The 27279-nt window shown below is 38.7% G+C and overlaps 1 protein-coding gene and 1 long non-coding RNA gene across 4 annotated transcripts in view; one reads left to right on the forward strand and one right to left on the reverse strand.

Annotated features, from left to right (window-relative positions):
- The window catches only part of ARMH4 (armadillo like helical domain containing 4), a 116922-nt gene that overhangs the window by 66258 nt on the left and 23385 nt on the right, over positions 1-27279 (reverse strand). For all 3 annotated transcript variants that reach the window (XM_032482104.1, XM_032482102.1, XM_032482103.1), the window contains exon 5: positions 8344-8595. In XM_032482104.1, coding sequence (XP_032337995.1) covers positions 8344-8595 — 252 coding nt within the window. The remainder of the gene's footprint in view (positions 1-8343; positions 8596-27279) is intronic.
- Positions 11276-27220, forward strand: LOC116664287. Its single transcript, XR_004320724.1, has 2 exons — positions 11276-11387; positions 25329-27220. It is a non-coding gene; the product is annotated as an uncharacterized LOC116664287 (long non-coding RNA).

A 27279-nucleotide genomic window follows, 5' to 3' on the forward strand; every position in this document is an offset into this window, starting at 1 on the left:
TGGCCACAAAAAAGAAATGGTAGTTACTCGACATGATGCAAGTGTTAGCTAACGCTATGCTGGTAACTGTTTTGCAATATGTAAGTGTAACAAATCAACATGTTGTAAAACTTAAACTTACACAATGTTATATGTCACTTGTATCTCAATGAAGCTAGCAAAAATAGAATAAAAATTTTAATTAGTTCATTACTAAAGGATTTGTAGATATAAAAACTACTTTAGGGGAAGTGGAGAGAAACCAGAGAAAGTTAAGATCACATTAAGTTCTACCTATCGTGTGATATTTAAGCTTAATCTCAGTTATAAGCGTTATAGAAAGCCCTCAGTACCTGATCAGTTACCATTTTTTCCATGAATCCAGTCAATTACTCCATTTACCACACCCTCTCACCCAATGTTGCTATCCAGGATAGTTAAATAAGGGACTACTATTTAATTGGCAGAGTGCAATAAGGCATCCCCGTCTTATATTATTATAGTAATAATAATAATAAGCAAAATGAGATAATGGAGGGGAAAATTAGTTCTACTGACAAGAACTGCTGGGGGAGTTTCACAGAGGACTCAGTGGCAGTTAGGGTTGCCAGGAAGGGCTTCAGCAAGAGCCAGGGGCAGAGAGATGAAACAGGGAGGAGGCCATCCCAAAAAAGAAGAGCAATGGAAGAAAAAAATGTGGGGGTCAGGAAATGTCCTATGATGTACTGGTGACAGTGACAATAGCCTGATGAAGGTAGAGGTCTGGGACAAAGCAGTCAAGAGAGAAATAAGGAGGGAAGACAGACCCCAGAGAGATCCTGGAGGTCCTAGAATATATGGGGTACATAAAGGAGACAAACATATTTGAAGAAATGCTTCCTGCCCAGGAACTGTAGAATTCCTGAGTTACCTGATGTAAATATCCAATTCCTTATTTTAACATTTAATCCCTCCTTCACTCTTGCTGTGGTATATTTTTACTTTGCACCACTAATCCTATAAATTTCAAAAATAGCTCTGGCTTCCTGGGAGGCTGGCAGTTATTCTGGATCACACAGAACTTACTACTACAGCACTGGAGAGACCCAGCTGGTGCAAAGATTAATATTTCAGCAACCAAGACTGATTTCCCTTCCTGAGCCCAGGGAAGCTTTATGCCTGAAGGAGTTGGCTCCGTGCTCCGGACACACAAAATCGTACACAGAGGAAGCTGCAGCTGCCACCGTGCTACAGAGACACTCGCCACTAACTCTATTCTGTGAGTTTTCCTCATTAGCATCTGAGACTTAGAGGTGACTCCTCACAAGTTTTCCCAAAAGAAAATTTAGGAGAATAAGGGAATTTGCAGCGTCCCACAGTTGATTTGGACAAAGGGAACTGTGTGTGTGAGTCTGTGTGTCTGTGTCTGTGTGTTAATGATCTGACTTCTATGATTCTTGGAATTAATGAATTTCTAAGCCTCAATTCGGCCTGAGATTCTTTGTGCAAAAGTCCTACAAACTGCTGTGAAGAATCGTTGTGTCAGTCTTTTTTAAAAAATGTAACACAACCCAAAAACTTATCTATGCCATCAATCCTTTCCTCCTTCCAAACAGCTTACCATTTCCTATATTAAAAGAACACAAAAGTTCAACTGTAGCCATTATACATAATTGCTTATCAGAAGTGTCCTGAACATTAAAATGAAGGGGAAAACACAGAATACATTAAATTCTTTTTAAGTCAAAACCTGGTTTTCTTTAGAGTTAGCCAGCTCTCTTTTTGTCTTCTGGTTCATGACAGTGTCCTCAAAACACACCTGTGAGCACGGATGGAAGTGAGCAGCAGGAAGGAAGTCTTTATTTTTATATATTTAACCTATTTATAACCTACCTCGTGCTAAAAAGGGGATTTACAGCTTCTCACAAAGATACCTACAATATAACAGGATAAAAATAAATGGAAAAACTCAGGAAATAAATGCATTTAAAACCTAAATTCCTGAGTTTGTCAAAGTTTTCACCGCAGGCATATAGACAGATTTTCTCCTCTAGAAATCCCCAACTACTACCAATCTGCAAGTAACTGATAGCTCAAGGGAAAAGATCTAGGAAGAAATAACTTGGACTTGGAAGGCATCTTGCCCTGCAGACCTAATTTCCCTTAAGCACTCTTTCTTGTGAGGCAAGGAGAGTCAGGGATCAAGGTCTCTAATTTCTCTTCTTTTTTGAGTGGAGGTAGATTTATTCAGAGAGATACATTGAAGGGCAAGAGAAAGGCCACGAGGTGTGGTGGTTGGGTGACCAGATTAAAAGCAGGTACACATTCCATAGACAGAATGCGGGCCGTCTCCGAAGAGGGAGAGAGAGAGGGGCGGCCGCAAGGTGCCGTGTTGCTGGTTTTTATGGGCTTGGTGGCTTCATATGCTAATAAGTCTAATTTTTTTTATTTTATTTATCTATGTTTCTATTTTATTTTGGGGAGGGGGGAGGTAATTCGGTTTTTATCTATTATTATTATTATTTTTTTAATGGGGTACTAGGGATTGAACCCAGGACCTCATGCACGCTAAGCATGTGCTCTACCACTGAGCTATACCCTCCCCACTGTGATCTCTAATTTAAACTCTGGCACCAGTGTGACTTCTCTACTGCAGAAAAAGGAGGTCTGCACCCAAGTCCTCTGCTCTTCCTGTTTAGGAAAAATAATTCAGTTCTTTCCAAAGAAAGAGTGAATGCCATTACTCTCAAATCCAGAAACCCTGGGTACCGTCTTGAGACAGGAAGGAACCCCTAAGTAACTGGCCAGTGGCTACCAAAGGACACTCGTACCCAGAGATGCTCACTCACTCCAGATGCAGGAGTCTGGGCACAAACCTTGACAGTCCAGATTTAGATGTCTGCTATGTGACCATGTGCTTTCTGGGGAAATTAAACCATGGATATTGACTTTAAGTTTGATCTCTATGTGACTGTAAAAACCTGGTTTTTTTAAGACACACTAATCCAATACACAGAAGATCATTACAAGCAATGTAAATTTTGACTAATGGGGATTCAATTCATAAAATATAGAACATTTCTTAAAATCTCCTTTCTCCATCACCCTTCCCAAACAGAAGCTGCTTCATCTCAGGCAACAACCAGTAGCCACAGACTAGGACAGTTGTGCTCCAGGGGTGGGACCCAGGTGTGTCGCTCTCTAGGGGATTCCAACGTGCAGCCAAGAGTGGGAACCACTGGTCCGGGGCCTTCAGCCAACGTGCCGCCCACTTTGTGCTGGTTATGCTGGATTAAGTTTCCTTTCCTTTTCCTCTGTACACATACGTAGCCGCTTCCTGAGCAACCTCATAATCCACAGCTTAACACGTTAGAGGCCAAAATACACCAACATTTGTCACAGTGAAGGGTCTGAAATCTCATACTTCCCATTATCTTTTACGGAGCATCTTTTCCTTGCTGACACAGCCTGTGTCGCGCTATATTTAAGTGTTCAGTCTTGGCTATACGTTCAGTGTTTTAAAAGAATAAGAAGGATGATGAGGAGAAGAAAGAGAAGGGCTGACCAGTTTAGGGGCCGAGGGTCTGCCTTTCTCACAGACAAGCGCTCAGTTTCTCTAGGACTCAACCACCACACCCTTTGCCTGCAGTTCATTCTGTTTCTACAGATTCAAAACACATGGGTCTTGTGTTTTTTCTCTTTCATCTTAAATCATCCTAAATCACTAGGTAATGAACCTGATAAATAATAATAAACAAATGATATCATCTTAATGGATTATCCTATCCAGACAGCAAATCTGCATTTTTCTAAAGCCTTCTAGAGATGCATTATTTCAATCTAAAGGAAGGCTCTTAATAGTGAAAAGGAGGCAGTGTTAAAACAGACAGGGTGATATAAATTAGCTGCCCACTCAAAGAAATCCCTGGTTACAAGGGATGATTCAGTTTCTCACTGTGGAATTGCTCGGCCACTGACCTCGCATCTATGGGACCACTCTCTGCCCCATGGTAACTTATCTCTTTATATGTCAGCCTCTCAGTTCCCACAGCACACAGCACACACGGAGCAGGTGCTCTTTGAATGTCTGGTGAAAAACTAGAAACACCGGAGCTCTTCATTCTTCTACTTTCCTATACTGTTAGTTGAATATCACATTTTTTTAAAGACTTCTAGAGAAAAATATTCTACTTCCTAAATCAGGAGCCCATTTCAATGTTAGATGCAGGCTTTTGGGGGAAAAAAAAGTGAAGACATCTATAATAATTCTGCACTTAACTAACTGATGGCTTTTGGAAGTCTTATGTACGCAGAACATCAACCAAACTCTAAAGTGGCCAAAAGTGGTCTCTTCCTAGAACAATGCCACCCTCAGGCCCTCATCCAGAACTCATGAACTCAAAATATATTTAAGACAAAGATATTAATCAGAGGATTCTTAGAAGGTAGAAGAGATATGAATAGGAATCAGCCACAAGAGAGGAAAACAGAAAAACCCAAAAGTCATGAGTGATAGATGTGGTGATTGACACGGACCCCTATCTGTTCCATCAGTCATGTGATCATATCCCCTTGCCAATGTGTTCAGAAATCAGCATGTGACCTAACCCAGCCAATCAGAAGTGAGAAGAATTATACTGGGGGATTCTTGGAAAGGCTTCCTCTCTCCTGAGAAAGAAACACAGTAAAGACAGTCAACAGTCATCTTCTTTGTCTGAACAATGTCTTGTCTGGGTGTATCACCTGAAACTGCTTCAGCCACTGCAACTGTAAGGAGGCCAGCCTGGGGCCAAGGTCAACATCTTAAGAAAGACAGTGCAACAACATGGAAAAACTTGGGTCACTGATGACAGCTGAGCTACTGAGTCAGCTGACTCAGGAGCTCCACCTCTGGACTTCTTGCTTTGAGAGAAAATGTATTTCTTTACTGTAAATCAGTTTAAAGTTTCTGCTACCTGTAGCTAAAGGCATCCTAACAGATATAGGATGTACAAAGGGAAGAATTACTGGATATTAATTACATTGGAGATGTTTAAACATCAAAATGGATATGTTGACTTAGGTTATTTATATTGATTTTATACTTTTAAAAGAATAATCATGTGATTTATTATAGCAAAAGGATAAGAAGTAGTGTGGGTCACAGTATCAGCTCTCTGTATAGATTCTTACCAATAAATCTGAAAATGAACTTGTTAGATCAGAGAAGAAATAGATTCTGCAAACGTGAATAAAGAGCTTCCTATCTGCTGCTAGCATTTTTCCCATCAATCAGTGCACCTGAACCACAGCATGGCGCTTTCACTCCTGATCCTCTCTCCTGACAACATGCAGTTCAGTCCATGGTCCCACCTCCCGACAGTAAGATCAAGAACTGAGCTCCCGTTCTCCAATGCTTTAATTGCCATGTGTACGCGACAATACAGAAAACAGAAGTGCAGAGAATTAAGCCATGAATCTACTTGCTCTGTCTTAGAAAATCATCTAAGTTTTCTGTTCCTGTTACTTCACAAGAAATGAAACGATAATCTATTCAAAGAGTTTGTATTATTTTTAGCCAATCTCAACTACCCACTTCAATCTGTTCATTTTTAAAGGTTTCCAAGGGTTTTAGCATTTGCTTTGGAATATCATTCATATTGTAAAATAGGATGTAACAATCTCTAAATAAAATAACCCACTTAAAAATAGGAATGAGTAAGATGGACAGTTAAAGTGTAATTACATTAAATTGGATCACTTTTTAAAGGTCTCATTCTTTGCATTTTTAATGATTCATCAAGAAAAAAAACTACAGTTAAGTTTACAATGTTCACACTCAGACTGTAGCTGCCACTCAGCTCTACTTTCTAAAATGAAGCTGTTCACGAAACACTTCTTGAAATCTGTATCCTTTCCTATTTCTGCCGTAACAAAGCACCACAGATGTAGCAGCTCAAAGCATCACAAATTTATGATCTTAGAGTTCTGCAGGTCAAAAGTCTGAAATGGGTCTTGAGGGGCTAAAATCAAGGGGTCAGCGGGGTTGTGTTCCTTCTGTAGGCTCAAGGGGAGAATCTATCCATTTCCTTGCCTTTTCCAGGTTCTGGAGGCTGCCAGAACTCCCTGCTCATGGCCACATCTCTCTGACCTCTGCCTGTCATCACAGATTCTTCTCCTCCCACACTCGTGATTACACTGGGCCCACCCATAAAACCCAAGATACACTCCCCATCACCAGATCCTTAACTTAATTACATCAGCAAAGTCCTCGGGCCATGCAAAATAACATAGTCACAGGTTTCAAAGATTAGAACATTATGGGGGAGCCATTATTCTTTGTACCACAAAATCTATCACTAAGAGGGGAGGTTTTCCTCTATTTCACATGATATGAGAGTATTTAGGAAATTGTATCAATTAATATTGATCTGGAAGTTGTCATTGGCTTTGAGTTACTAGGAGATGCTCCTGTCCCACCAAGAAAAAGTTGGTGAGCCAAAAAAATCCTAGACCCAGACAGTATTCTAACACAGTCTTCCCACAGTGGAAAAAAAGAAAGGCTTGAAAGATTTGTTCCTGATTTTGGTTCCCAGGAAAACTACAATGTGAAAAACATGCTGGCAAACTGAATTTATCAGGAACAGAAGTGGCAGTAAAAGGTAAAAGACATCCAGCGAAATGGTCAATTTTATAAAAAGAAAAATCTGATATAAAATAAAATTTCAGGGCTTGGGGAAATCACTTTTTTTTAAAACCCTGTGTCTGTGTCTGCACCATCACTTTACTTTTTGGTGGGGGGGAGGTAGGTAATTAAGTTTACTTATTTGCTTATTTTTCAGTGGAGGTGCTGAGGATTGAACCCAGGACCGTGCCTGCTAAGCATGTGCTCTGCCACTGAGCTATACCCTCCCCCACCCTGGGAAGTTTTAAAAGCATAATAAATCACTAAATGGGTGTCACTAATTTAAGAAACTTTGGCCATTTGTGGAGGCTGGAATCACACAAAGGCATTCGAGGGACGAAAGAGCATGGCACATGCTGACGGGTTGGCAAAGAACATTGCAAGTGGGCAAAAAGAAGCTCTAGGAGATATGGCAGCAGATGAGGCTGGAAAGGTAAGCAAAGATGCGTCATGGAGAGCTTTGACTGCAAGAGGTTTTAACTTGTACTTTATGAAAACCGTTCTGGTGACAGCGCAGTGGAGGAACAGTGGCAAAGTGTGAGACTGGGGAGAGAAAAAGGCCACGTGAGAAATGGAGGCATGAACTAAGGCAGAGGAAGTGGGATGGAGAAAAAGGAGGCAAGCTGAGAGCTTTTAGTCACAGGTACTGACTGATATGAGAGGACGGGGAAAATAAAGTTGAGGATGATTTCTAGGTGCTCTGATTGGGCAAACAGGTGGATAGTGACGCCTCTGATGAAACTAGGGAGTAGAGGAAGCGACGTGAACTTGGCGTATCGGGGGAGATGATGAACTAGTTCTGGGCATGTTGAATATGAGAAGCCTGTGGGGTTTCCAGGAGGGACTTAGATTTTGAGTCTTGAATTCAGGAAAGAAGTCTGGGGCTGAGATACTGGTTACATGCTTCTTAAATCTTACCTCTGCTACACTGAAGGTATAAGCAGGCCTTTTAAAGGCTAAGAGAATTTCAGGAAGATTTCTCTGGAGAAGAGTTCACATCGCCTCAGGTCAAGAGAGTGAGGCATCAAAGAATCATCCAGTGCTTAATAGCATCTCTCCTGAAGAAACCAAGAGGAGACAGACAGGGGAGCATCCCTCTGACAGGGAAAAGAGAGTCAGAGTTGGGATCAGCCTACATCCATGGAGACTCTCACCAAAGACTCAGCCACACACAGGAGAGAGTTAACTTGGGGTTGTCTGGACACTCGCTGCTGAAGTGAGACTGTATTTGGCGATGAAATGCAATCACGAGAATGAACAGAAGAGTCACAGGACTGCTGAAGGCTCACCCAGAAGCGAGGGAAGAATGTTCCCCATGGAGGAAATTCTAAAAGGACAGAGGATAACAAAGTACATTTGTTTTATGACTCCAGACCATTCATGCTGCTTGTTCAGCTGACTGGCTACACACAATCCCTCCCCATTTGGAAGTCCTCCCAAAGCTGACAGCTGTCCTCCAGTTAGGAAGGAGAGACGGAATTCCTTCCAAAAATTAGGTAATTGTGTTCTTCGTGGGCAGATGGAGACTGTTTGGAGCCTAGCTATTGAAAAGCATAAATATAAACATATTGAAGAAAAACTTAAGAACTTTTTCCCAAATGAAACACCCCTAAACAGAAAATCCATTCTGTTCCCCGATCAATGCCAATGAAAGAAAGCTGTCACCTCAGAAAAGTAAAAGGAAAGGAGGGAGGGAGGAAAGAAACGCGCATGGCTCTTACCCAGGCCCTGATTTTGCTGTTCCCACTCAATGGCGTCCTGGTAGGTGGCTCTTTCCAAAGGGACCACGTTTCTCTGCTCTAAGCCAGGTTCCTGAGACGTGATGCCAGGGAGGGTAAAGCCAGGCAGCTCGGTGTCACCACCCAAGCTCTCGTCCAGGGCGTCTGCATCTTTATCTTCTTCATCTTCCTCCTCGTCTTCCTCCTCCTCATCTTCCTCCTCTTCATCCTCTTCATCCTCATCTTCTTCTCCCTCTAGGCAAGAAATCAAAGGGAACACGAGGAAATACAGTGAGTGCATACAAATGAATCTTCTGAAATGACCCAGACACTACAAAATCATCACAGCTGGCCTTCTAAGACACATTTTATAGCCAAAGTCGGGCACTAAGAGCTTTAGGGGGTGATGTGCCCACCATGTACCTACATTTTAAACTTTCAAAAACCACAGTTATGTCAGATAAGTGTCACACACCATGTTTATTGGGAGTCAAATTTCAGGGAAGATGGATCTTTGTTAAAGTTATATTTATATTTACAAGGGTAGGAAACATCCTCTTCCTGTTTTCTAGGGGTCGTTAAAGATTTATCTGTTAGAAAGCACACTGAAATACTAGCAGAATGTAAAAGGAGTGTTCCACTCTCTTTATATTTCATAATGCTCAACAAGAGAATTCATGCTGTTGGCACAGTTTCCTCTCTGTTCTTCTTCCACATCAGTGAGTAGAGCTCACAGCAGTGTCAAGGGAGAGGGACATGAATCCGCTCCTCCATCTGTTCTCCTAGCCCAGGAGTGACCCAAGAAGCTGGACACTATTACAGCAACATTCTCAATCCAGTTGTCAAGGGGATGGGGACATGAGCTGTTGATCAAGGACAGTCAGAAAAGCAACACATGAGAAAAATCATTATTGTTACCATCATCATACGAATTAAATTCATAATGTGTCCTTTGTGATGCTTCAAGCGGCGTAGGTTTAGGGAACTTAAGAGCCCCAATTTGATTTTGTTTCACTAATTTCAATTTTCAAGGAATACTTGGAGGCCCCACCCTCCATAGGAAGACAGCCCTGAAGCCCCGGGTGAGGGCCCACATCGAAGGCCTTTCCCCTGGTCGCTCCCCTTGGCTCTCAACACAGCAGTGACTCTTCCAACGGCAGAGAAGAGAAGAGGGAGGATTAAAACCACCCAAGAATTCTCAGACTTTCCTTTTCGGCTCCCAGTCAGTTTTCTCCACATAGAACCCCTTCCATCATCTATCATTTACAGGTTTTTTTAACTTAAAAAAATTACCTCTCAGCTTTTTCATTCTTATATATCCTTTAACTTGGCAGGACTTAATACCTGCCATTATTCCAAAAATTCAACAAACATTTATCAACCACCTAGTCCAGGCACTAGGAATAGAGTGATAATGTTTCTGCTTTCATAGAACTGATATGTCAAGAGACATACAGAAAACAGACAGATCTACAAATAGATAATCAATACATTACACCCTGATTAAAACTGCCAAGAAGATAGAAAATGCCAGGTGCTACTTTAGATGGAGCGATCAAGGAAAGCTTTTCCGATAAAGTCTGAATAGAGATCACACCAAAACAATGAATTTTCTGGTTTCGTTGAGGTCAGTATCTACAGGAAGAGAAGCATTCTCAGCAGAGGGGAATGGAGGGAACACCCAGGGCAAAGCCTTGAGGCAGATGTCTGCTTATTGTGTTCAAACAACGGCAAAGGAGACTGGGCTGGGGGCTGGGAGGCAGGGAGGCACAGAGAGAATACAGGAAATGAGAAGGAAGGATGGGCAGGGGCCACATCTAACGTGTATTTATAAGGAATGACGCAGGCTGCAGGGTGGAGAACAGGCTATATCAGAGCACGAGACAAAGCAGGGGGGCCCACCAGGAGGCCGTCTCAGAACCCAGGGGATGGATGATGGTGCTTTGGATGAGCGTGTAGTCCTGGAAAGGGAGAGAGGTGGTCAGGTCTGGGATGTAATCTCAAGGTAGAGCCCTGCTGATAATTTTAATGTGGGATGTGGGAGGAAGACCCCACTTTACCAAAAATGGGAAGGAAAGGATAAAGAGCAAAATTAAGAATTTTATTTGAGATACATTCACTGTGTGATGGCTTGTGCCTATGACATCCAAGTGGAAATGTTGTAAGTCTAGGGAAGGTCAAAGCTAGAGAAAAATCTAGGAGTCATCAACTTACAAAGAATACTTAAAACCTTGAGACTGGCTGAGATCACCAAGAAAGTGAGTGTGGATGAAAAGGAAGTGGTCCAGCCCAAGCCCCGGAAAATGGAACATTTAGACGTTGGCCAGCAGAGGGAGATCCAGCAAAGGAGACAGAGAAGTGACCACTGAGGTGGGAGAAAAACCAAGTGAATAAATCAGTTCTGAGGAGATAATAAACTGAGACTGTCCACCTGGCTTTGATATTTTGGAAGTCAATAGTGACCTTGCCAAAAGTTGTTTCCTGGGAATGGTAGGGACAAAAGCCCTGGGAGTGCTTCAAAAGGAAATCAGAAAAAAGGAAGTAGACACAGCAAATTTAGGAAACTCTTAGAAGAAATTTGAAAAAGAGAACAGGGGCAGTAGAGGGTAGTTGGAGGGAGATACAGGGTCAAGGGTAGGTTCTTGAAATAGGAGATACTACAATTTGCTTGTAATTGATGAGTAAGATCTGATAGAAAGGGGAAATTGATTATGAGGGAGAGAGAGGAACGTCCTAGGAGATGAGGTATCATAGAAAGGTTATGCACACGGACCCTGGAGTCACATAAACTTAAGGCTGTGTGATTTTGGACACGTTACTGAACTTTGCTGTGCCTCAGCTCTCTCATCTGTAAAACTGGAATGATCCCGACCTCACAGGGCTGTTGTGAGGTTTATATTAGTTAATAATCAGGTGCTTAGAACTAAGCCTGGCACATGGAGCCACCATATGAGGTTGCCTTCTTTGCTGTCCTTGAGAGGGCAGGGGATCCAGTGCACGGCTGGCTCACAGACATCCTCCACTGCAGTGGACACAGGTGCAGGCAGGTGGGTAGATTTGGTGGTGGGAATAGGTGACTGTTATCACCATACTTCTCTTCTCAGTCAAATGAAAAACTGGAAAGGAAAAGATAAATGGTGGTGGTTTGAGGCGACAGGGAAAAGTATGAAATAGTCATCTTGTAGAGTGGGCGAGTGAGTTCTTGAAGGAAATCTGGTAGGACTGCCAGGTAACCCTATGAGTCCCCTTGGCATATGACATTGTAAATTTAAAGCAAGGTGTGTTAAGATGATCGTGGGTTTTTCTTCAGCCACATTCAGCTGCTTGGGTGCAGGAATGGGTAGAGGGGTGGAGTAGGCAGAGACATTTAACCAGCGCCAAGTGGTGCTAGGAGAGCTCAATTGGGGAGGGGTGGGGGGGTGGTTGATTGTGTGTGAAGAGAGTGATTATAAAGATGGAGCAAGCAAAAGGTACAAACTCCCAGCAATAGGATAAATAAGTTCTGGGGATCTGATGTATAGAATGGTGACTATAATTAACACCACTGAATTATATACTTGAAAGTTATTGAGACAGTGGATCTTAAATGTTATCACCATACTCCCCAGTTGTAATTATGTGAGAGGATGGAAGTGTTAACTAACCTTATTGTGGTAATCATTTATATATATATATATGTATATATATATATAAGATCAAATTATCACTTTGTACATCTTAAATTTACAAATGTTATATGTCAATAATATCTTAATAAAGCTGAAAATAAAAAAGATGGACCAGGGAGTCCAGTTAAAGAGAAGCTGACAAGGAAGGTGGATAGGGAAAAAGTAAAAGGGTCACTGGATTATGGAGAAAACCATCAGGGATCACCAAGACTATCTGACAGTTTTGCTGACCTTCCTCCTGCCGACAGAAATTGGTCATAGGCTAAAAAGAAATTTTCTTTATTTTTAAAACATTATAAAATCACTTTTAGTTACCTTTCCTCTCCACAAACTTAAGAGTGTTGTACTCGATGGAATAATTGTGACAGTATGATACTGATCCCCCTAAGAATGCAAAGACAATGACAACCTACAGAATGGGAGAAAATATCTGCAAATGATACAACTGACAAAGGCTTAATTTCCAGAATATATGAACAGCATATACAACTTAATAACAAAAAAACAAACAACCCAATCCAAAAATGGGCAGAAGACCTAAACAAGCAATTCTCCAATGAAAACATACAGATGGCCAATAGGCACATGAAAAAATGCTCAATATCACTAATTATCAGAGAAATGCAAATCAAAACTAAAATGAGGTATTACCTCACACCGGTCAGAATGGCCATCATTCAAAAGTCCACCAACAATAAATGCTGGAAAGGGTGTGGAGAAAAGGGAACCCTCCTACACTGTTGTGGGAAGGCAGTTCAGTGCAGCAATTATGGAAAACAGTATGGAAATTCCTCAAAAAACTAAAAATAGACTTACCCTATGATCCAGCAATTCCACTCCTGGGCATATATCTGGGAGGAACTCTAATTTGAAAAGATACATGAACCCCAATGTTTACAGCAGCACTACATACAGTAGCCAAGACATGGAAACAATCTAAATGTCCATCAACAGATGACTGGATAAAGAAGCAGTGGTGTATTTATGCAGAATACTACTCAGCCATAAAAAAGAATAAAATAATGCCATTTGCAGCAACATGGATGGATCTGAAGATCATCATTGTAAGTGAAGTAAGACAGAAAGAGAAAGAAAAATGCCATATGATATCACTCATATGTGGAATCTGAAACAAAAAAAGACACTAATGAACTTATATACAAACAGAAACAGACTCACAGACATAGTAAACAAACTTATGATTACCTGAGAGAGGGAAAGTAGGGTGGGAAGGGATAAATTGGGAGCTCGATATTTGCAAATATTAACTACTATGTATAAGATAGATTAAAAAAAACAGCTTTCTTCTGCATAGCACAGGGAACTATATTCAATATCTTATAGTAACCTATAATGAAAAAGAATACGAAAATGAATATATGTGTGTGTATATATATGCATGACTGGGACATTATGCTGTACACCAGAAACTGACACATTATAACTGACTATACTTCAATTTTTAAAAAATGCAAAGATGAAGCCAGAGCTCTGAGCCCTGAATTTCCAGCTTTCATCACTGAACCATTGTCCTCTGACCACTACCAACTACCAACCACCAACGGCAACTTTTACTTGATACTTAATGCATTCAGTTAATTCCTCCTCTTTAAATTATGGATCTGCATGATCCAGCAATCCCATTTCTGGGTTTGGAGCCATTTGTACATACATATGTGTGTGTATACATATATACATATATGTATATAATACAAAATTACTCAGCCTTTTAATAAAAGGAAATCTGTCACTTCCAACAACATGGATCAAACTGGAGGGCATTATGCTAAGTGAAATAAATCAGAGAGAGAAAGGCAAATACTGCATGGTATCACTTACATGTGGAATCAAGAAAAAAAAAATCTAACTCTTGGAAGCAAAGAATCGAAAAGTGATTGCCAGGGTCTGGAGTGGGGGTGGAAATAGGAAGAAGTTGGTAAAAGGATACAAACTTTCAGCTATAAGATGAATAGTTTGAGAATCTGATGTATAACATGGTGACTATAGTTAATAACACTGTACCGTATAATTGAAATTTGCTATGAGAACAGAACTTAAATGTTCTCACCAAAAAAAAGAAAAAAGGAAAATACGTGAGATGATGAACGTGTTAATGCTGGTGGAAACCCTTTCAAGATGTATGTGTTTACCAAATCACCATGGTGTACATGTTAAATATCTTACAATTTTATTTGTCAATTATACCTCAATAAAGCTTGCGGGGGCAGAATACAGAGCTATAAAAATAATGAAAGGGACCTCAAAAGTCATCTTCCTCAATCCTTCAGCATCCTGCAGAGAGGCTGCATCTAAACAAGTTTAGGCACCAAAAAGGGTGCTGCCTTCATGATGGGATCTGGAGGATCATGCTTAGGTCAATGTGTGTCATAATCTCTCCCACACTCACCCACTACAGCAGAGCCTTCCTTCTCCTCCCTGCCCTGAATGGATGACATGAGATGTCCAACTCCAAGACAGACAATAAAACCACAGAGTACTCTCTGCAGAAACCCAGTTGAGTAATATACAATTTACACTACAGGAAAGGAAGCAAGGACTCTGACTGATACGCTGGATGAAAGAAGAAAGCCTTCTCCTTGAACCACCAACCCTGTCCTTCAACACAACAAAACTTGTAAGGTTTTCTAGTTGTCACTTTTAATACTGAGCAAGCCTGAGAAGACAGTTATAGAAAAAAGAAGTTTCAGAAACTGTGTAAGAAGATAGGAGGAAACATGCTTTATAAGAGCGATTTCTCCTTTAGTCTAGTCTTAGTCCCTCATTACTTCTTCTGCAAGGAATTTTCTTATTTTTTAGGAGGCTACAATCATTTTGTAGCTGTTAAACATTTTTAGTAGCATGTCACCCATACCCTGCTGCAATTTCCAGTGGAACACTGACTACTGTTACAGATCAGTAACAAAAAAGGTATGATCATCTTCCTAATATTAGCGAAATAGTGTATTTTATAGCAGTTTGACTCAGAAAGGTGGAAAATGATTGGATAAAGAAAGGATAGTCTTGTCCTCTGTTCTATCACCAACGACTAGCCCACTGCTTGGCCATCTGCAGGGCTCAGTAGTTCTTGGCTGAATGGATGAATGGATGAATGCATAGTCAATAAGCTAGATCCAGGTTTTTAACAAGTGGCTAGATCTAAGGAAACAAAGAGTAACATTTAATAAACAATTAGTAACACATTCCTCTGAATAATCTTGCAACAATCAAATCACAAAGGAAACCTAACAAATGGACAAGTACAAAACAAAGCAGAGTTGTACAGATTCATCTTTCACTCATAAAAACTGAAGACAAAGTCATCTGTATTTAGTCAGTCTTTCAACTAGTTGCACCCAAGAAAAACAATATCATGAACACCTCTGAACACAAAGGAAATGATGTGAAATATACATTCAGCAAATAAAACTGTGCCAAAAACAATAACTGGTTCAAAGAACTAAAATTAAATGAAGAATTCATTCAAATAACAGGACAATGTTATATTTAAAAACTATAGGGTAATGCTTTCTGAATTTTGTAATTTTGTTCAAATAAACCCCAAGTTTTATTTTTATTTATCTGAATCTCAAAAAAGCATGTGGATCAAGGTAAAACACAAACACACACAATTATTCCACATAAAGATGGCACAGAAAAAGAAAAAAATCAACCTCTAAAAAGAAGCAATTGCTCTTGGTTTACCATATATAACAGACATACCTTCATATATCAACATCTGGTGACATCAAAGAATTGAAGTTATATTTCTCTTGAGAATCCCTAAAAAAAAAAACCACTGCAATCCAGGAAGGGAAAGTTCAGAGAGGTCAGCCTGAGAAGTTTCTCCTAGTCATATACCCAGAATGGAAAGAGCATCCTTGTAACTGACACTTCTTTTTCCCAGGTTGACTGGACATCAATTACTTCCTAAAACCAAACAATAACAGTGATGCTAACAGTAACCAAGGGGGTAGTAATAATGGCTTCTGAGTAACCATCTCTTGTGATAGACACAATCCTCCCACCACTTCGCACTGCTCCCACTCCCAAACACCCAAACACCTGCTACAGGTGATGTAAAATTCCCTGTTCACTCTTGCTGAACCAGCATCTGCTCAAGGTGTCCCACTGAATTCAGGATGCATAGTCAGGCATTGACTGAGGTTCCTTGCCATGAAGCTAATGGATTTCCCCATGGTACTCTTACTAAGATCAAGTCACTGGCAGCATGTCCACTTTCAAGAATTCTGACACCTTCAATAGTGAAAAAACTGACTTAGGTGTCAGCCAAAAAGCCTACAGAGGTGTTTGGACATTAGACAGCTCAACGTGCAACAGGGTTCAGTTTCTGATTGTTGGGCTTGAGGTGAACAGAAACGGTTAAAATTAAAATTGTGAAACATTAAACAGAGACGTCAAGTAACAGTACCACAAGGCCAAGAGATGCTTGATAATATTAAATAATGTGTCCACAGCTCAAACAGAGAAATGTCCTGTTGTGGGAAGCAGAGAGGAAAAAAAATGTGTCTAGACAGCACCTTCTCTAAGCCAATTTCATCTGCCTGGCTACTGTCTGACAGAATCTCTAAACGGCTATTTCATAATCCATAAAAATATTTTGTACTTACAGGGGGTTTTTCTTCTGTGGAACTCAAAATGCCTTGCAGGCATCAATCTCCAAACGTACACAGCTGGCTAAACAGAGAGCAAATTTTAGAAGCTTTGTTTTACTACAAGCCTACTTGGGTGCTCCAAAATCACAGCAGAGCCTCAAATGCGTTTGTTAAACCCCAAAATTTTGACTCTCTAGGTCAGGCATGGCTTAATTATTTATCACAAACACTTCTGCCTAAGGTTACCAAAACCAAGAGTGTTAATTTTGTCTGGGACCCAAGCCATGGGTTAACTCCCAACAAAATCAAAGGAAGATACGGGAGAAAATGTGTCCTGTGATCCTGGCCTGAGTAATCTGACTCTGCTATAAGGTCTAGTTGCCAGTTAATAGGTAGTTCCCACCAAAGGTACTCAGCTTCTCTCAGTCCATTTTTATGACTGTTAAGACATTTTTAGATTTCCAGAAAACAGTGCTGTAGCTAGCATTTCCAGAGTACTGCTGCTGAGTCCATGGGGGACCCTTGGTGGGGAAGACGTCATCCCAACAACAGGAGTAGGAGGAACCCCGCCTGTAATACTAGTTCCCCAGCAAAACCCGTCAATCCTGGACTTCCAAGAAGACTGGGGTGTTGCTTGTACTTTGTCTCTTTGGAATAACAATGATTAACTTGAATCCTTGTTTTTTTTTAACCTATTTATTCATTAGCTTTAAGGGTCAAACCTCTCTTTTTCTTACCTTTACAGAGGTTAAAGTTAAATCTAAGGTACACAGATTAAGGCACACGAAGAAGAGGAAGGATACCGTGAACAGAAACAGGGTGAATTCTCTGGGCAGAGGCTGAGCATGTGTTAGTCTTTCATTTCCCGTCTAAAGAGAATGGCTCTGACACATCCCAGTGGCATACTTTAAAAAAAAAAATGTTTTGGCATGTGTTTTCCTGGGAACCCCTATACAATATAATCAAGAGCTACTGAAGCAAAATGGTTTCCACACATAAAGAGAGACTGAAGACTTGGGATGGTACTGCTTTTATTTTCTAGACTTATTTTTAACTTGGGCATCAAACTGGGTGCAAAACTTGAAAGCCAGAGAAGAGAAAAAATTAAACTTGTTTTGAGGACATGAATCAATTCCCCAGCAGATGGCTCCCTGAGATTGGAAGGGCTGGAGGAACTTCAGAAGCTACTGAAATAATGACCACAAAATAAATTCAGCAGCTCACAAGGTTATGCAGATTTAGAATTTATAGAATTTCATTACATTTCTTAAATCTTAAATATTTCTGCCAACTAAGCACTTTTACCTTTTTATCATGTAACATTAGATATATACAAGAGAATATATATTTGTATTATTAATCTTAATGAAATGTACCTCAGAGAACTCACCATTCAGCAAAGAACTGGAATATTATTACTGCTATAGCATCTACTTTCATATTCCTCTATTCTACTAACCACCTTCTTTCTCTGAATCCATAAAATAATTAATGAATATTAAATTCTGAGATCTTTTTTTCACTCAAAATTATGATTTTTAAGTTCCATACATCTGACCAAACCCTGGTTTGTTAATTTCACTGATTTATGGTATTCCATCTTGCAAACATGTCACAATTTATTTAGCCTCACGTGAATCAACACTGGAGCTATTTGGTCGTTGCCGATCTTTTTGCTGTGAGGCATAGTACTGTTATGGACATTCGGGTGTGATGTCTAGTCCATCTGTTCAAAGGTTTCTCTAGGGTGTAGCCCTAAAAGTGGAATTGCTGGGTCAAAAGGAATAGAAGTGTTCAACATTCCAAATAATAGTTCCTGACATTCTAAATAATAGTTCCTAATAGTTCCTTAGCTCACCAACCTTTGGTATTGTCAAATGTTACTTTCTTTTCAATCCGGTGTGTATAAAATGATAGGTCACTTAGAGGTAGTTTGCATTTCTCTAATTATTTATGAGGTTGTGTATCTTATCATAAGGTTGTGTAGCTCTGTAAAATGCCTATTCACATGTTGGTTTCCTTTTTTGAAGGGGTTGTCTGTCATTCACTGTTGATTTTTTGGAGTTCTTTCTCTTCTGGACACAATCCTTTATCAGTTATATGTATTACAAACACCTTCCCTAGCTTTAGAAGTTGTACATTCACTGCCTTCCTAGTGTCTTTTTATAAACGTTTTCAGTATTAATATAGTATTAATATATCAATATTTTCTTTTATGGTTAGCAATTCATTCAGAAAGGCATTCTGTAATTTTCCTCAATATTTTAAGTTTCACTTTTCATATCTGTTTTTAAACCATATAGAATTGGTTTTTGTGTATCGAGGTACCATTCAATCTGATTTAATACTTTTCCATATGAATAACCAACTGTCCCATAACTTTTAGGGAAAAAAAGCTGGGGGTTGGGGAGATGGCACAGTGGCAGAGTGCATGCTTAGCATGCACCAGGCCCTGGGTTCAATCGCCCGTACCTCCATTAAAACAAATAAATAAATATCTATATCATCTACATTTGACATATGCCCAACAAGTTGAGCAAGAGCTTTTATTGCTTTTCCAAATTCTATTTTAAATCAATCAATCAATCAATAGCTAGTGAGCTTCCCCACTGCTCTGTAGTGCCATTGCTGTCATACACCAAGAACCCCTACAGGGGTATCTCTTTCAATGCTCTCTATTCTGTTCCACTAGTAACTATCCCTGTCCATGACCATATTGTCTGAATATATAAAGATATAGTAAGAGCTTTATAAGTGTTAATATCTGGTAGGTCACGTGTCTCCCTCCTCTGATTTCTTCTTCTTCTTTGTCAGTGCACTGGCAATTATTTCTTGGGCTTTTGTTCATACAAATTTTACAAAAAGTTAGTCAAGTTGTCATGAATTAATTAAATGGAGAAATAAAATTATGAAATCTCATTTTTATTACTTCTTTCCTTCTATTTGCTTTGGGGCTCTTTTGTTTTTATAGTTTAAGGGGAGGTTTATAGCTTAGGTCATTCATTTTCAGGTTTTCTTCTTTTCTAATAGAAGCTTTAAAGGCTAAATATTTCCCTTTAAACATCCCTTTACCTTCATCTTATAAGTTTTGATATGATATTTCACTATGATTCACTTCTAATTATTTTTATTTTCTATTATAATTTTTTCTTGATCCATAAGTTATCTAGAAGTATGTATTTAATTTTCAAAAGTATGGGACAACTTATCTGTTTATTTTGAATGTCTAAATAAATTAAACAGACATCAGGAAATTGGCCTGCATGGTATCGATTCTTTGAAATTTGTCAAGATTGCCTTATGGGGTAGTACATGGCCAGCTTTTGTAAATATTTCACATGTGCTTTAAGATAATAGTGTCCTCTAATAGTTGGGTTTAGTATTTTTTATGTGTCCATTAATGCATTTTGTCTTAAATTTATTTTGTTTGAAAAGTTTAGCAAATTGAAACCAATACGAAAAAAGGACAATACAGGTGAGCTTGTCTTAGCATTCAAAAATCAACCAGTGTAATTCACTATACTAACAGAAAACCGTATCATCACCTCAATAGGTACAGAAACATAGAGTCAGAAAAAGCATTTGATAAAATGCAATATCCATTAATAATCAAAAAAACAAAAACAAAAAAAGTTTCAGCAAACTAAGAAAAGGAGGAAACTTCCTCAACCTGATAAAGGACATCTACACAAAACCCATAGCTAACACTATATTTAGCTCCCCTGTATTTATTGTCATTGTTGATATGTTTGAATTCGTTCCTTTATTTGTCCCACTTTTTCTATGCTTTTCCTTCATGTTGTCTCTTGGTGCTATACTCTCTATAATGTCTTCAAATGGATCTTTTGTTCACCAACTCTATCTTATCAAATATTTAACCAATTAATTATTGAGGGTTTTCCTCCAACAATTCTATTTTTATTTCTAAATGCTTTATTTGGTTCTTTAAAAAAAAAAATCATCTGGGTCATTTCTGTTAGCTTCTTATTACTTGCTCATTTTTGTGATTTCATCTTTTCTTTCTTTAAACTTTCTATACATCATTATTTTATACTCTATTCCAATCATTTTGGTATCTAAGGTCCCGGATCAGAAGTAGACCAACCAATTGCTTGCCTTTTTTGCTAACTCTCAGTCATAGCTGTTCGTTTCCTTGATTGATTTTTTATTATGAGATCATATTTGCTTGATTTTCATCTGTGGGAAACCCATGCATCTCAACTGGACATGCTCTTTTCCAGAAAGGATTAACATCTGCTTCTGTAGAGAGTCAGATTGTGATATAAACCTGGAACTACTTTATTCCCCTTTTAAAGACACAGGCTTAATGTGGGAATTTGAATCCTGGTCCCTCTTCTTGACCCAAGTCCAAACGTAGACTGCTAATGTTGCTGTTGTCCTAGAGGATCTCTACCTTTCCAATTTGCTTACTCCTTACAGCTCACTTGTTGGGTTTCAGCTCACTTTGGGATGGATCGAGCTAAAAAGTACAATCCTTGGAGATTTTTTCTGACTGCATTAAAGTATATATTTTACCCAAGATCTAGTCATTGTGCTATGGTTGAGTCTGTCAGACTCTTCATCAGAAGGTGAAATCCAAACAACGTGCTTTCCAAAATTATGCACATCACCTGCATCTGAAGCAGGTCCAACAGGTTGAGTAAGAGCTTTTACTGGCTTTTCAAAATTCCATTTTCAAATTCCCAATTTCAAACACTCATAAGAGCATCTGCATTTTTAAATTAGATAAAGTCTCAAATGTTATTGTTTATTAAACATTCTGCCATAAATGTTTCTGTTAATTTCTTCAATTCTCTCTGTTTTAAATCTCACAGTGAATTTTTAAAACCTCATATATTAATCTGTACAAATGTCTTGAAGACATTTTGCTAAAGCTCAGATTTCCCATTACCTCTAAAATAGTAAATATTATCATTAGAAAGTCCTTCCATTCTAACCTTAACAATATTTAAAAGGTATATACGTGAGAAAATAAAAAAGCTTGAGACAAGATAAATCTGCACACTTCAAACACCACTTGAAAAATATTCTGGATTCAACCCACATTTCAGAGAGATATTTAAATATTTTCTTATTTAATTTAAAGTTACTTTCTTTAAATTAGAGGATTCTGCTCTTATAATGTCATCCCCTATATCTGGTTAGCAAGCTACAAAGATCAGTCTGCATAACCAACCTCACATTTACTGGTCATTACATAATCCCTTCTCAGCCTTGACCCCCATATAATTGGTGTTCTCCATTATCTTCCATAAATCCTGTCCCAAATTAAATTGAGTTATCTTAATAGACAGAGCCCTAGAGCAATAATTATAAGTTCTAAAGTCTAGCTCCTGTTCATTAAACAACTCACTTTGGATTCAGATGACAGCTTTTTACATATTTCCCTTTGGAAAATGAGACTACAGCAATATTGTTCTATATCTCAAGGGTGCTATAAAGAGAAACATAAAAGCTTTATTATTACTATATCTATAAATTCTGAGCCATCCGGAATAAAACCCCTCTCTGCAGTAATTTAGTAGTCTTAATGGAATATCTGCTTTAAGCAAACCTATACAAAACTTGTGTATAAGAATCTATATACACTCAAAAGATAAATCATGGGCTGGTTAGGCTGATTATCAATTTTGTAAAAATATCTATGAAAGTAGATTTCCCCTTCAAACTCTAAAACATGACTAAACTAATTCAAAACGAGGTTTACATATTAATTAGTGGAAATGTGTTTGTTTTACTATACTTGTATGTATTTACCTTCTTGAAACCGGAGATTCTGTCTTATTTCTCTTTGCACCCCACCCCCAAGAATCAAGTCTTGTGCCTTGCACAAAATAAGCCCTCAACATATGTTGACTGAACAGAAATCAATTGAACAGAACTTTAATTCATTATCTTCCTCTTCAAAATAAGTAGTAATGCCTTTATGGGACTCCAATATAATTTTTCTTAATTTATATTATATATTCACTTCAAATGAGTATGGTATCAACTTTTTAAGGAAAATCCATCTGCATGCTTTTGTCACCATGGGGAGAGGGATGGCCCACAGTGGGAAAAGATCTTTGTACAAATTAACTCCAATAACGTTTCTAGAGAAAGAAGTCTCTCTTCCCACCTTTCCTTTCTTTCCTCTCTCCCAATCTGACTTCTCAAAGTGAGTTTAAAGAATCATTTAAGTTTGCTGAGTTCCCCTTTCCTGACTGAGTGCAGGTATCGGATTGGATTCCAAAAAGAAGGAAATAATGTTCACCCCCACAATGGGATACAAGAAATCTAAGTAAATTCCCACTAGATTTCTAGCAGAATGTAACTGGAAACCACCACTTTGTCCACATAAAAAGTGCTCAGCTTCAGACCCAAAACAAGCACTGGATTTAAAACATTAACAACAAGTAGGGCAAGTCAAGTAGAAAGCACAACAAATAAAGAAGAAAACAGTCCTAAAACCATGCACTCCATTGCTGATCAGCACTTACCCAACACCTGGGACCCACAGCCACTGTGGACACAAGGCAGAAAGCTCTGACCTTGCCCTTAAGGAGGTTTGGAGAATTCAGTTAAGAGCACAAATTGATGGTCAATGGCTGGGAAAACATTCATTTTGGGTATTCATACTAATAAAAATAAAATAAGATAGGTAAACACTTAAATTGATTCCCAACACTTAAAAACAATCAGAATATTTCATATAAAAACCAGAATGTTCAGCCTACCTTGGAAGAACTCTGAGATCTGGCATCACTGAGCTCACAGTCTCCTCCTGGCAACAACATGAACAGACTCTGTTTGGATCAGAGGAAGTGTGCTCGCTACTGATGCACACTCACCACTCTGTACTGTCTTAACCACCTTCCTCTTTGCTCACTTACATTATCTCCCTGGTCCCTGACCCATGGCTGCATACAGAGGATGTGAATATTTCATTATAACAATTAATGCATAGTAGTACATGATCATGATACATAATTTTAATTGATAAATGATATAAAATATTCACATTTATTATGTATTTACTCCATGTCATGCATGTATTGACTACATACAAGATCCCATTTTATTCTCACAATAAGCGATAGGAACATCAACATCTCTGCTTTACGCAGATGGAAAAACTGAAGTCTAAAGAAATTAACTAGTTTGGTCAAGATCACAATGCATATTAGTGATGAAGCTAAGACTTAAACTCAGGTATGTCTATTTAAGACCAGAACCAGGGCTATTTCCCACTAGTCTACACTGCTCATCAGTGCAGGCTGGGTGGTCTGGGAGGCTTCATAAAGGAGGATAACTGTGAGGTGAATGGTTTGTTTCTCCTTCCTGTCCTCTTTTAACTTTAACTTCACAGCCCTCCATTTATGGAGTAGCAAAGCGCTGAGGATCGTGTGTTATAGAAAGTGACAAAACGACTCTATTATCATACGGGTGTATCTCTTGTATAGTAAGAGCAATGTGATATTGCCCAGACATGAATCATGACACGCTTTTAACAGAGATGGGATTTCCTCTGAAGGGTGGGATGTACATGGTATCCATCGTGATGTTGTCTGGCTGTCAGCTGCCTCGGGATTGAAGGTGTCTCCTTCAACCTGGAAAGCAGGACAGACAATATGTATGTGGGGTTGGGGACTCTCTACTTGGTGGTGAGCCCTAGAGGAAATTTACATCTTTGTCTTGGCTCTTCCACGGGGGGGGGGGGGGGGGGGCAGGGAGGGGGAGGAGAAAATAAGAGGGTAATCCTCTCAACAGCAGCAAGCCAAGAGCCGAGAAGCCAGAAAGCCTAGCAAGGTGCCTGAAAAGCTGTTCCATAGTTTTGGGTACAGAATATTAAAAGCCACCTCAGAGCTGGAATGAATAAAGGCCTGGGAGCCCTGGGAGCTCATTAGCTAAGGTAAGATCAGAGAGAAATTTGTACCCTGTAAGCCTAATTCACTGTATGTTTCTTATTTTCTTGGTTTATTTGTTCTGTGTTCCCTCAGGTTTGAGCCAAGCATTTCTAAGATTTCTACTAATTTCAGTTGAAACAAGTGAGAAGGTTTTCATTTATGCTTGAGCTGGAGCTTTAACAGGAAATAGGACTTCTCAGAGAGCACGTGAAGCAGATACCTTGAGAAAATCCAGGGGAAGCAGCATTGGGCCCTCTGGCCAGTGGAGAATCTCCTTCTCATGATAAAACCTTGGAGATTCTTTATACTATTTTTATAGAATTTCACATAGAATATTTTGCCCAGAGATATCAAACAATGTAGAAAGAGGTTGAATGGCTGAGAAAGAAAAAGCACTGGTAAATGTAGGCAGAATCTATGTAAATCTTTCAAGACAAATTTAATATTTCCAAGTGTGAACATTTTTAAAATCTTGTAAGGCCATTCAAATTGATGCACTATATTTTTTCTTCTAATCTTTTCCTTTGGGGATATGTATGCATTTAAATGATAAAAGGTCGTCCGATGCCAAAACAACGTCATGGTTATGAAGACAGCTTGATGAAGTGCAGCTGGTAATATCCTTACATTATTTTATACTTTGTTAAGGTTTGTAATTACTGGTACTCTGATGCAATAAAATTCTGATGATTATACCAGTAAAAGGATTGTTATGTCTAGCCTTATATTGAAAAGTCATGCCTTTTAAAAAATGCCTTAATTTTCTGCAAACCTCTAAAATGCCTTTGAAATCTCCACAGCCCATTATGCAGTTACAAGCTACGTGTTTGCTTCAACAGCTGCACAGAAACCATCACACATGGAAAGCCCTGCTTGGACCACTCCTCACAGGGATTCTCAACCCTGGAGTATGAGCCCAGATGAAACACTCAGAACCAATCCTTTTGCCTAGGATTCTGAACAACCTACTCAAGAGGGACAGGGTACTGTTTCGTGCAAATCAGGGATTTGTTAGCCTGAGGCTGAGCACCTGGTTCCTCTTCTACACTGAAAAGCAGTTGATTCAAAAAACTATTTTTAAGAAACAGTTCATCTCAGTAATAATGTACAAGGACCTACTGTCTAGCACAGGGAACTATATTCAATATCTTGTAATAACCTATAATGGAAAAGAATCTGAAAAAGAATATATGTATAACTGAATCACTTTGCTATACACCTGAAACAGACACAACATTGTAAATCAACCATACTTCAATGAAAAAATTCAAAACAAAATTTTTAATAATAATAGTGTAACATCTCTGCATGGTGACATACAGTAACTAGATTTATCATGGTGATCATATTTAAGTATATAGGAATGTCAAATCAATATGTTGTGCACCAGAAACTAACACAGTGTTGTAGGTCAATTATACTTCAAAAACAAACAACAAAAAAACTCAGAGAAAAAGAGATCAGATTGGTGGTTATCAGAAGCAGTTGGTAAGAGGAGGGGGAATTGGATAAACGCAGTCAAAAGATACAAACTTGCAGTTATAAGATTAATAAGTGCTAGGAATTTAATGTACAACATAATTAACATAATTAACACTGCTGTATGTTATATATTAAAGTTGTTAAGAGAGTAACTCCTAAGAATTCTCATCACAAGTGAAAAAAATTTTTTATTTTTCTTTTATTTTGTATCTACATAAGATGATGGGTCTTCACTAAACTTACTGTGATAACCATTTCATGGTGTACAAACGTCAAATCACTATGCTGTATATATATTAAACTTACACAGTGCTGTATGTCCCTTGTATCTCAATAAAACTGGAAGAATAAAAAAGAAAGAATTCATCTAACCAATAAGCTACTTATAGAAACATGCTTGATCACATGTCTATAAAGTAAGTGATTGTGTGCGTGTGTGTGTGTGATAGCTAAAGGAAGATTCACCACCTTTTGGAATATCTTCCACATTTGTAGATTTCCCACCACTTATTTTTCTATAAATATCAAAAGAATAATAGTATATATCTGTATACAAATCTACATAAACACATCAAACACATACACACACACATAAGGCTCCCAAGCATAAATATCAATTCCTTATTTCTCTAAGCTAAGGCTGAGCTCTCTCTCCTAACTCTCAGTCCTTTTCCTGTAACTGTTTTGTGATGCCTTCCCAACTTCTACCTTGTGTTTCCATTATTTATGTATTTTTCATAACTCTTCTACTAAAATTAAGACAAGATCTTCTCTCATTTATTCTTTTTCTTGGTTTGTTTGGGTGAGGGGAGGTAATTCAGTTTATCTATTTATTTATTTTTTAACGGAGGTACTGAGGATTGAACCCAGGACCTCGTGCACGCTAAGCATGCACAGAACTATACCCTCCCCACCTCCCATTTCTTCTTTTTATTACCTGAATCACCGAATACTTGTTAAATGTATACACAAATGAATAAACAAACCCACTGAATATGTACAAAGCTAAATCCTTTTGTTATCATGAGCCATTGTATAAAATTTCATGATTGTCTAAGAGTGAGCTTTACTTAAGCAGTGTAACTTTCTAGTGCAGGGCAACAAAGATGCAAAAAAAAAAAGCTGGAAGAATCAACTCTATAACAATATTTACTTGACTGCGATTATACTAATAAATGAAATCCCTATGCTAAGAAAGCACTTCAGAAAACAGAGTGAATGTCAGTTGTCTTTCTTCCACAGTACAATTTGTAAGCAAAGCTTTATGGT

The sequence above is a fragment of the Camelus ferus genome, chromosome 6, assembly GCF_009834535.1.
Source record: "Camelus ferus isolate YT-003-E chromosome 6, BCGSAC_Cfer_1.0, whole genome shotgun sequence".
Taxonomy (NCBI): domain Eukaryota; kingdom Metazoa; phylum Chordata; class Mammalia; order Artiodactyla; family Camelidae; genus Camelus; species Camelus ferus.